The sequence below is a fragment of the Amphimedon queenslandica genome, unplaced genomic scaffold (genome assembly GCF_000090795.2).
Source record: "Amphimedon queenslandica unplaced genomic scaffold, v1.1 AMPQUscaffold_13141, whole genome shotgun sequence".
NCBI classification, from domain to species: Eukaryota; Metazoa; Porifera; class Demospongiae; order Haplosclerida; family Niphatidae; genus Amphimedon; species Amphimedon queenslandica.
In genome coordinates, this window is record NW_003546623.1 from 17,013 (window position 1) to 29,155 (window position 12,143).

General features: G+C 33.6%; 1 protein-coding gene and 2 long non-coding RNA genes across 5 annotated transcripts in view; 1 reads left to right on the forward strand and 2 right to left on the reverse strand.

Annotated features, from left to right (window-relative positions):
- On the reverse strand, window positions 1-2,115 carry LOC109584976 (uncharacterized). Of its 3 annotated transcripts, XR_002186251.1 has the most exons (6): window positions 2,041-2,115; window positions 1,607-1,695; window positions 708-832; window positions 315-607; window positions 134-243; window positions 1-46 (listed from the first exon to the last, which is right to left on the reverse strand). It is a non-coding gene; the product is annotated as an uncharacterized LOC109584976 (long non-coding RNA). The 3 variants fall into 3 exon arrangements; XR_002186250.1 differs by having other exon boundaries at window positions 134-607; XR_002186252.1 differs by having other exon boundaries at window positions 134-607; window positions 2,048-2,109.
- A 5,254-nt stretch (window positions 2,116-7,369) lies between these two features.
- Window positions 7,370-8,653, reverse strand: LOC109584978 (uncharacterized). Its single transcript, XR_002186253.1, has 3 exons — window positions 8,564-8,653; window positions 7,824-7,948; window positions 7,370-7,558 (listed from the first exon to the last, which is right to left on the reverse strand). It is a non-coding gene; the product is annotated as an uncharacterized LOC109584978 (long non-coding RNA).
- A 1,915-nt stretch (window positions 8,654-10,568) lies between these two features.
- The window catches only part of LOC109584974 (ankyrin-1-like), a 2,888-nt gene continuing 1,313 nt past the window's right edge, over window positions 10,569-12,143 (forward strand). Inside the window, exons 1-6 of the mRNA XM_020000880.1 lie at window positions 10,569-10,717; window positions 10,770-10,868; window positions 11,054-11,152; window positions 11,513-11,582; window positions 11,850-11,980; window positions 12,023-12,139. Coding sequence (XP_019856439.1) covers window positions 10,664-10,717; window positions 10,770-10,868; window positions 11,054-11,152; window positions 11,513-11,582; window positions 11,850-11,980; window positions 12,023-12,139 — 570 coding nt within the window. The 5' untranslated portion in view covers window positions 10,569-10,663. The remainder of the gene's footprint in view (window positions 10,718-10,769; window positions 10,869-11,053; window positions 11,153-11,512; window positions 11,583-11,849; window positions 11,981-12,022; window positions 12,140-12,143) is intronic.

Consider the following 12,143-nt stretch of genomic DNA (forward strand, 5'->3'; position numbering starts at 1 on the left):
AGTAATGTGTCATCATTATAACTCCAATTAATGCACACCCCATTCTCTGCAGTAAATAAGAAACAATAAAATATAAATAAAATATAAAAGAACTTAGGAAAGAAAAGAGGAGGAGGGAGTATGTGTCACTTACTGTGTCCTACTAATACTTTATTACTATTATAACACAGTGAACATATTGGTGATGATTAGGCCTGAGAATATTATGCTCACAATTTCTGTAATTATGCTATGCTTCAGTTCCTAATGATTGTTAAATTATTCTTTTCAATTCATTGCTATTATTCTCAAAATTATTTTTCAAAAATACATACTTTTGAAAATTAATGTAGCAATGCTTCAAAAACCTTAAAATACGCACCCTTTCTGATATGTGTGTATACATATTTCCACTGTCAACAAAAAGAAAAAGCTTAGTTATGATACTTTTACTTCATGGACCAAAATTTTGCTTTAAAAACCTTGTTTTCACAGTCACCAAGGCATATAGTTCTTTATAAAATAGCAAGTACATGATAAAGGCTCTATTATGCTCAAAAAATGCCAGCCTAATACTCTCAGGCTTAGTGATGATGATCATGATAATCTCATTGTCTTTAATGGTGACCTGTAAAAACATACAATACAGTTCACTGGAAGCATTATCTACTGGACCTCTCCCTCCCCCTCCCTCTCTCCCTCCCTCCCTCCCTCTCTCTTTCTCTTACTTGATATGTCTTAAGTCCAGTAGTATAAGTTCTCCATTTTCATTTCCAATGATTAGTTTATTCTCACTATCAATGGTGACTCCTCTCATTAAAGGAGCAGGATCATTATGAACATAATTACTGATCTATCAATTAATATAATGGACATAATTATAACACATGAAGCTATTAGCTATAATGTAATTATTGATAACATGTACATGTATATGCATCACATAAAAATTGTAAAAATGGAGAATTCTCTCTTTTCATTTTCAGCAAGATTTGGCCAATGACCCTATACTATAGTACAGGGACTTTTGCCTGATTTTTGAGTAATTTAAAAATTTGTAAAAAGTCTAATTTTGATCAGAATCAGATCAAACTTTTTACACAACATAAGTACATGTATATGCATCAGGAAATGTCATAAACTGGGGAATTCTCTCGTTTTTACTTTTGGCAAAATTATAGGTCAAAGTCCCTGTACTATAGTACAGGGACTTTGGCTTAATTTTTGACCAACTTTAAAAATTCGTAAAAATTCAAAATTTAATTGGAATCAGCTCAAACTTTCTACACATCATAAGTACATGTATATGCATCAGGAAATGTAATTAAAATGGAGAATTTTCTCCCTTTCATTTTTGGCAAAATTTGGCCAATGACCCTGTACTATAGTACAGGGACTTTTGCCCAATTTTTTAATAACTTTAAAAATTCGTAAAAAATTTAATTTTAATTGGAATGTTCTCAAACTTTCTACACAACATAAGTACATGTATATGCATCAGGAAATGTAATAAAAATGGAGAACTTGCTGTTTTCAATTTTGGCAAAATTTTGCCAAAATCCGATTTTGATTGTACAATGAATTACATGTATGCTCTCTCCTCTTTTCTCTCATTCCTTCTTCTTACCATTGTTTTATTTCTAATGTCAAATATTCTTAATTGTCCATCATCAGATACTGACCACAGAGCTTTACCTTCAGTACAGTATTCATCAACTGTAGAATAAAGTAATAAAGTAATAATAATAATGTAAATTTATTAAAAGCACAAACATACATATGTACATAATAACTATTAATTTTTACAATTAATGTCATTATTAAAAATAATGATACAACAGAGAACATACATGTACATGTACACCAGAATCGTAATAAAAATGAAGAATGCAGTTTTGATAAAATACCATGCAATATACCCAGTACTATAGCACGTTCCTTTTAGGTGGTAGGTGCAATACTTAAACTTGATTGTTACAAAACTTTAGCAACATGCCCTCCCGAGTCATTTTAAATTTGCAATGAAACTCCCCACACTCTTCCCTCTATCTATCTCTTTACTTTTTACATTGTATATTTCAGTTCTATAGATATAGATCTAGTTCTAACATCATACATCAATGGTAGCACTGCCTGTCTAATGCTGTCTTCAAAAAAGAAAAGTGTCAAGTAACAGACATTTTAATGAAGGAGGGGCTTCATTGAGCCACTCCCTTTTGCAACTACAGCACAAATCAATTGGCTTAGCTTGTTCTTTTTTATATTGACTGTGTCTTTTCATTTCTTTATCTTACAACAGTTGATCATTAACAGTGATAGAGGTAAGCATATTATAGTTTATTTAAGTTTATACTTTACTAATAATTACAAGATGATTGATGTCTCTCAATGGAGAGCAAGTATTGGAGTGTGGAACTACTGTCAAGCTGCCTCCAGTAAACCAGCTAATGGCCTTCACTCTCACTCATTCAAAGCTGCAGTAGACAGCAAGTCAGGCAGTACTACATCAGGAGACAAGACATCTAAACTGCCAACAGCTCTGTCTGTTATTGCTTTCCTCCTCCTCCTCCTCTTTCACTCTCTCTCTCTTTATTTCAACATATTTTAATGATTCTTTTAACAGGTAAACAACAATTGCAACTTTGTGCTTGTATATTTACTGGTATTTTATTAAGACAACTGCTACCAAGTACAATGTACTACTAGTGTTACTGTTACTGATACGAATTACCTCCAGTCAGTAGTCTTACCTGGAGGCAGCAGTTCTAACCTGATTTACAATGATCTCTATTTGATTGTTTGTCTACATATGCTCCTCCTCTTATCAGGAGATGTTGAATGCAATCCTGGTCCTATAACAGGTAAACATGAACAATTGAATGAATTCATTATCTGCATAAATACTATACTGCAGGCAATACTCCTAGTGCTTTATTAAGGATGAATTATGCTACTCTTGTTGATGCTATTGCTAACAATCTTCACAGAGTAACAAATGGACTGTATGCTAAAGGACTAATACCAATGGAAACTGTTAATCATATTCAAACAGCAAATGCAATATCTGATATTGTTAAATCCGGACAACTAATGTCTGTACTACAAAGACAGCTAGAAGCTTCTTCTACTCCTGAACAGTTCCTAACTGACGTATGCCATATATTAATAAACCAACAACATTGTATACTAACAGATATTGCTACCTCTATATTACACCAGTTAGGTGAGTGTGCAGGCTGTGTACATTATCAGTGATCAATATTCACTATCTCAATACATTAGGTCAGCTTGACCTTGTTAATGTCAGTTCACATACTGCACTACCATCACCACTTCATGATGAATCCAAAGCACCAGTTACCAATAGAAGAGGTAAATCTAATAAGATAATTTAATGTGAATTTTTACATGCATGTATTTCGATAAGCAGGTCTGTCTGATGTAGCTAAAATTGCTTCAATACCTGATGATGTTCAAGGATATGCTGACAACATGAAACAACACTACAAACACCAACCTATTGTTGCTACAGACTGGCCTCCAAGAATTGAAAAAAACTTCTTTGGAAGACTAGCACTTATAGAAAAACAAGACTCTAGCACACAAGCAGAATCAGCTTGGCATATGCTAAGAGGACAAGTTGATAAAACAGTTAAACTAACTGAAAACAAAGAGATAAGTGTTGAAGATGTCCTTCAACCCACAGATAGCTCTCTGTCTCTCAGGATAGTAATAGATGGCCCTCCTGGTATTGGCAAGACAACACTCTGTCGTAAACTTTTAAATATGTGGTCCAATGGACCACTTCCACATCAACAGTATAACTTGGTACTTTACTGTCCTTTAAGGAATAGCAAGATAGCTACAGCTACTACACTAGCTGAACTGTTTGTGCGTCAACGTTATGAAGTTCCCATGGTAGCTGAATGGTTTGAGAAGAGGAATGGAGAAGGATTACTGATAATCTTTGATGGTTGGGATGAACTAAGTGAACAACTCAGGCAGTCTTCATTAGCTGCTAGTATCATTTGTAAAGACCAATTAGACCAATGCTCAGTAATTGTTACCTCTCGTAGCTATGCCTCCTTTTCACTTTTAGAGTTGGATAATCTCAGTAGACATGTTCAGGTCATTGGATTTTCTGAGGATGAAATATCAACAGTAATTATACAAACACTTCAAAAAGATCCAAAACTAGCACAAGAAATCATTAATGAAAACACCGAAAAAGAATTAATATCAAAAAGAAAATATAAATCTTTTTTTACAACTACTCAAGCTTGCAAGGACTCAAAACTAGCAGTAAAACTTATTAATGATCTTGAGTTACGAAATGATGTCCAATCATTGTGTTACGTACCACTAGTCTGTTCCATGGTCATCTTAGTTTATTGTAAGGAAGGAGGACACTTACCAAAAACACTCACTGAACTGTATGAGAACTTTATTCTACAAACCATCAGAAGACATTTTAAAAGACATGACATTAACCCACGTACTTTAGGTAGTCTTTCTTCATTACCATCACAATTAGCTAAACCTTTACAAGAGATGTGTAAATTAGCTTATACTAACCTGGCTAATACAAGAATGACATTCTCTTCACATCAACTACAGTCACTGAGTGACGCAGTCAAGGAAGACTATCTTGGATTAATCACAACATTCATGGATTATGATGAGGAAAAGTATCAGTTCCTTCACTTGAGTATACAGGAATTTCTAGCTGCATGGTGGATAGCTAAGCATGAGGAGAAGACAGAGGAAGTGTTTAAGGATCACTTTGATGATGATCACTTTCGAATGTGTCTGAGGTTTGTGGCAGGACTAACTCACCTTGAACATGAGAGCTATCAACAGTATTTTAACAAACAACTACTTGACTTACAGTGTAAGAGGGAACCATTGTTTCATTTTGAGACTTGTCATCTCTCCTATTTTCATCAGAATCCTGAGATTCCACAGAAAAGACACATCAGTTCTGATGATTTTGACAACATTCCCAATCTTCTTTTTCAACTCCTGTATGAATCACAGAACACAACATTATGTCAAGTATTAGCACAATCCATTAACAACCACTCACTGTGTCTCAATATGGTAGATTTATCATTGTTCGACTGGTTATGTCTCAGTTATTGTATTAATAATATCAATATTACATGGAATCACTTGCACCTGGGGAAAGTTCGTAACCAGTCATTAACCGTCTTTACTGAACTAATGAATAAATCACTACAAAGCCAGTGTAAAAGACTGGAAGTAGAATTATACGAACCTAGTATTGAATTATTAAACAATTTACTACAACAATCTCTTTTTTACAATATTCAGGAATGCTACTGCACATCAACTGTATGTCAATATATTGTATTGATACAGTTCCTCAAGCTTCCTCAATTGAAAGTACTGCACTTAATAATGGGTCGTTCTGCAGTTGACAGTAGCTGCACAGACAAGTGCACTGAACTTGAGAAGTGTATAGAAATGAATTCAGTACTACAAGAAATGAAGCTTGGAGGGGGTGAAAGAAGAGAAGTCATTATCAGTGTCATGAAAGGAGTATCGCAAAATAAAACAATAAAATCATTTTCACTAGATATTGATGTTTTTGCACATCGTCTTACTTTACTAGATGGATTAATAGAGCAGCTACTAAAGGACAACACCACAATACAAGCTCTTTCGCTGAACATACCTGATGTACTCCTGCAATCACGTCTGACTTACTATATACTAGAAGTGAACACCCCACTGACTGCTCTAGAGATTGGCCAATCAAATTATGAACTAATGGAATCGCTCCTTCCACCTACCAGATGACTACTAAATTGTCTGATACTACATGAACCATATCCACCACATCTTCTATTTCTGTTTCATCCCAGTCTATCTACACTTACTTTACCACTAGACAAATCTGAGAGTGCTATTAAACTATTTACTATTCTACAAAGCAATACTACACTTAAAGCTCTGAGTGTGGAGATAAAGGAGAACATATATAGCAGCAGTATTGGTACTAGTCTACAAGACATGATGGCACAAAACCAAACACTAAAATACCTTGAGATTAATAATGACATTTCCAATTCATTCCTGACCTTTGTAACTAGTGGTCTCAGACACAACAGTAGTTTACAGCAGTTGAAACTGTATGCTATACCAATTCCATTCAATGAAGAAATAAGAACTTTTATTAATGTCATCTCTCAAAAAAAGAATCTTACAGAATTTGAAGTGAACTTCAAATTAGGTTGGTCATGTAATTGGAAAGAGGCCCTTCGAATAAAGAGACCTGTGTTTTTTGAACAGATAGTTCCTGCCTTTACCAACATGCTACAGGCACATACAACAATTAGACTACTGAAGTTTGGGTGTGGAGATATCAATAGTCAGGTAATGCAGCCTCACTGGAAAGAACTATTAGAACATTTGTACAAAACTGCCTTTATTCATTCATCACTTGAATATATGGAGATTTTTGCTGGATACCCTACTCCTCCTCTCTTAAAAGAAGTCCTTAAATATCAAAAGAAGACATTGATTGACAAAAAGGTGCCAATAGTGATAGTTTGAAGCATGACTCTTGTACTATGACTCACCATGCAATGATATTATTGTAATAAAGTTGTAACAAAGTTTCAATGCAATTCCATACAAGTAGCTTATAATATCAAGAGTAATAATAGACACAGAATGACATGATGCCATCTACTTAGTTAATAGCATTTGACATAACGATCAAAAATGCATGGGCAATTCTCTAATATCTATGGGCAATTCTCTAATATCTATGGGCAATTTGTCCTTTTGACACAAAGACTGCATTTTGTTGTGAGTTTTAACTCTGTTAATCTGATCAATAAGCTGTTGTTGGGTGATTGATGAACATCAATTAATCAACTGAATATGGTAAGCAAAACTCTAAAAATGACAGACCATACACGTGAAAACACATGTTAAACCACATCCATTCCAAATTTTGGGCTGATAGATTGGAGGTTAGTTTGGGGAGTAGGGTTTATAATATTATTTTGTGAAAGATTCTTCATTTTCCGACAAGAACCATACGCTGAAGTAAATTCTTTTCATTATTTTAAATTTATATTCTTTTGTTCAGGACCCTCTACAATATCTTGCCATATCTATGATCCTACCCATCTTCTACCATAAGCAAGTGATCTTAATTTGGATACATGATAACCAGGCCATCTTTTCTTGGTCAGAAAGTGATCAATAAATTTGGGTGTAACTTAATTATCATTTATTTTTAAAGTAAAGCATCCATAATACACATCTGAGCAATATTCTTTATGATACAAAGAAAGCATTGATCAGTAACAGCAACACAAATCACAATCAATAGTACATGTTTGATAGTAATTATAATATCACATAAATAATTAATTTATTCCTTAAATGTTCTCATACATACGTACACGTCCATCCCTAGAACTAGTGTATGTCACATGATGTCTTCTCACTATTGAACTTATTGGATCAATATCAGTACCAGTTATATGATCATTGAGTAATGTGTCGTCATTATAACTCCAATTAATGCACACCCCATTCTCTGCAGTAAAAATAAGAAACAATAAAATAAAATATAAGAGAACTTAGAGAAGAAAAGAAGGGAGTGTGCCACTTACTGTGTCCTACTAATACTTTATTATTATTATAACACAGTGAACATATTGGTGATGATAATAATCTTATTGTCTTTAATGGTGACCTGTATAAACATACAATACAGTTCACTGGAAGCATTATCCACTGGACCTCTCCCTCTCTCCCTCCCTCCCTCCCTCCCTCTCCCTCTCTCTCTCTCTTCCTCTTACTTGATATGTCTTAAGTCCAGTAGTATCAGTTCTCCATTTTCATTTCCAATGATCAGTTTATCTTCACTATCAATGGTGACTCCTCTCATTAAAGGAGTAGGATTATTATGAACATAATTACTGATCTATCAATTAATATAATGGACACACTTATCACACATGAAGATAATCATGTAATTATTGATAACATGTACACGTATATGCATCAGATAAAAATTGTAAAAATAAAAAATTCTCTCCTTTTCATTTTCAGCAAGATTTGGCCAATGACTGTACTATAGTACAGGTACTTTTGCCTGATTTTTGAGTAACTTAAAAAATTCTTAAAAATCCAAAATTTAATTGGAATCAGATCAAACTTTTCACACAAGATAAGTACATGTATATGCATCAGGAAATGTCATAAAATGGGGAATTCTCTCGTTTTCATTCTTGGCAAAATTTGGCCAATGACCCTGTACTATAGTACAGGGACTTTGGCCTAATTTTTGACCAACTTCAAAAATTTGTAAAAATTCAAAATTTAATTGGAATCAGCTCAAACTTTCTACACATCATAAGTACATGTATATGCATCAGGAAATGTAATAAAAATGGAGAACTTTCTTCATTTCATTTTTAGCAAAATTTGGCCAATGGCCCTATACTATAGTACAGGGAAATTTGTAAAAATCCGATTTTGATTGTACAATGAATTACATGTATGCTCTCTCCTCTTTTCTCTCATTCCTTCTTCTTACCATTGTTTTATTTCTAATGTCAAATATTCTTAATTGTCCATCATCAGATACTGACCACAGAGCTTTACCTTCAGTACAGTATTCATCAACTGTAGAATATATAACAGTGTAAATTTAAACACACAAAGTACTGTACATTATTGTACACATTTACAATTACAATTTTACAATTAATGTCATTTAAAATACATTAAACACGCATAAGAACATAACATACAATATATAACATATAAGAACATGCATCTATCCATCAGAAAAATGAGGAAATGAAATAAAAATGAAGAATACGGCTTTGATGAAGTACAATGAACAAACTATAGGGAGCCTTTTTTGAGGGCTATATAGTTCACGGATTTTGTTGCTATTCGCAAAAATAAATTCCTCGAATTAATTATACATGGGTGTGGAAAATTCAAAAATTAATACAGCAAATTATATATCCACTAAATTTATAGCCCTCGAAAAAAGGGGCCCTACTGTACCCAGTACTATAACAGATTCCTTTCAGGGGGTGGGAGTGCAATATGGTCAAAACTTGATTGTTACAACATGCCCTTCCATAAAAAACTTTATTCAATGCCGGACAAACAAAGTATTAAATATAATAAATCACTAATATCATGTAGCTTAGTGTCTGTACTATCCCTTACTTCTTTAGATTAATATTATTTTTAATTTCTCATTTTTCCTAATTTTGACAGCATAGACATCAATGTCCTCTCAGTGTCTTTTCTATGGCGAAGAATTGGACAAAATCAATTTTAATCAAGGAGGGGCGGGGCTTGTATTGAGCCACTCCCTTTTGCAACTTGTGATCCTTTATATTGGAATTGCTGAATTGAACTGTATCTTTATCTTACAACAGTTGTTCATTAACAGTGATAGAGGTAAATATATTATAGTTCATTTTAATTATACTTTACTATTAAATCTAATGCAAGATGATTGATGTCAGCAAGATTAAGGTACGTGTAGGGCATCACGTGAGCTAAGAAACCTCAAGAACTCTGTAGAAGTTTAGTAGCTCGTTTGGGTACTAGAAATGACGGATAGTTTGACTCCTGTGAGTTTTAAACCAATAAATAGATTATTTTCTTTTTATTTGCAATAACTTATACCTTTCCACGTGGAGTTGTGAATTGTGTGTGGAGTGGGAAGCTCAGTATTTATTGTGGTTTGCTATTTTCATGAAATTATGAGTTATTATGACCTGTATTAATGCGTGTATAATTCCATGAAAAAAAAAACAAAATGATGTGGGTTGGCAATGCAAGTTTTCAAAGCCGAATGCAGTAGATCTACATGTACAATTAAGTGAACTAATTGTCCATGATGCATGTCAGGCCGCCCTACTAGCAAGACTACTATGTACAGGCTTCCTAGCTCCCAAAGATAGAAATGGTCTAACCAGATGCTTGCAATGATTCAGTACTGAGACCAGATGCTAGCCTATAAGTGGAGGGATGTATTAGTACAATACTCAGTGAAATTAAAATGAATGTGAACTGATTATGTGGTCAAAAATGTTGAGTGTTATTGCTTTATAAAATGACAATAATAATTAATAAAATAGTTTTTGATAAACACATATTTAGTTTCTGCATGCATTTTCTTTACTTGTCTATCTTTTACCACCACAGTTGGCTGGCACAAGTGATGAATTGCCAAAATTTAATTTTAATTGAAATAGATCAAATATCCAGCAAGGCTATTGCTTTTCATTTGTCAATAAAATAATCGTAACTCTGTCAAGGCCACTATACATCAGGCAATTCTATTACTTGCAATCTGTGGTTACTTTGATGTTGTAAGCAGTGTGTTGCCTAGAATAGAGCATGTTTCAATTCTAGGCAACAGTGTTGCCTGAAGATCAAAGTAACCACAAATTGCCTCAAATAGCATTGCCTGGTGTATAGGGGCCTTTAGGCTTTTGATCCCCCTATTTGTCAATGATATCCTATTTCTCCTACATGTAGTTTACTATAATGCTATAGTCTGGGTGTAACCATGCCGACTATGATTATATGGACAATGCTATATTTTTACTTACTTTAGGGAAAGCAATTATACAATGCTGCTAGGGATGGGATTATAGAGGGAATGAAGCTTGCCCTATCCAGGGGAGCAGATATTAATTGGAACAATCCCAATGTGGTAACTAAGTGGATTAACACAATCACACATTCATGCTATTACTTATTATTAGGGTAACTGGACACCATTGCATGTAGCAGCTTCTAGGAACAAGGTTCAGTCAATTTCCTTCCTGATCAAAGAAAACGCTGATAAGAATTGTGGAGACAAGGTAAGTTGCACATGTACCTTATACTCTGCATTGAAAATTTTACAATCAGTTATGCTGACATTAATAATTTGATGTAATGGAGTACTTGCTTGTGTTTTTAAAACCAACTTTGTTTTGTCACAACATATACTCAAGATTTTAACACTCCAACTAATTTATTGTTAAAATTTATATCATTCATATAGCTTGGGCAGACTCCTGTTATGTTGGCTGCAAGGTTTGGACACAAAGAGTCAGTGAGAGCACTGTTAAGTGAAGGGGCAGATTATACTATTACTGATAATGTAAGTTTTGATAACTGTAGAATTTAAATGATACATCTTGAAAGATTCAAAAGTGTATCATTGCAAACTTTTATATACAATGTAATGCCATATAGTGCAAAATTTTTGAGGGCTGTAAATTTCGCGAATTTGCCTAAAAATCTATTTTCTGAATTTAATTTTTGTGAATTTATGCCATCTGCCCATTTTGTACCATAATAATTTGATTTTCGTGAATCTTCAAAAATTGCAAAAATTTATAGCCCTTGAAAATTTTGCGCTATATAGTAGTCAAAGGAAAGTGCTTTCCCATTCATCAACGTGCATAGCTCCTTTTGAAATTATTATGAATAAATCAATATTAATGTTTCCCTTATATAGACTGGCAATACTGCAATTGAGTTGGCTTATAATTTTCCTCGTGTACTGCAAGTACTAAAGGAGTATAGAGGTAAAATTATGGTTTATAATTAATAAAAGTATGTGTATTTTGTTTTCAAAAATTTGTAAAAATTGAAGCTTGAGAAGCTGTTTCACCTCTTTCTATTGGATGGTACATATGTGAATGAGCCTTTCTTCAATAGCACATTTCACCATGTCATTTTATTTTTATGTGCTATACAAGTATGACACTCCACTATGCATTCAGCACATCAAATGTTTTATGGCAGGAGTTTGTTTATTTATTTTATTTTTTTTATTTTATGTTTTGTGGCAGGAGTCCTAGAGCTCTCTTGTGCTGTACAAAAATACGCTGCATGCGGCAAGTATGGATCCGCGAGTGAAGTGGCAAGATTAAAATTAAAAGATCCTTCATTCTTTCTCAGCGAACAAGAACCATACGCAGAAGTAAATTATTATTTTCATTGTTTTAAATTTTCTTTTGTTCAGTTATGGATGGGAACTCATATTACAGGACCGTCTATAATATCCTACCCGCCATCAATAAATGGGCTCCAATTATCAAAATGGATACCTGATAATCTGTTTTTTCTTGGTCAGAAAGTGGTCG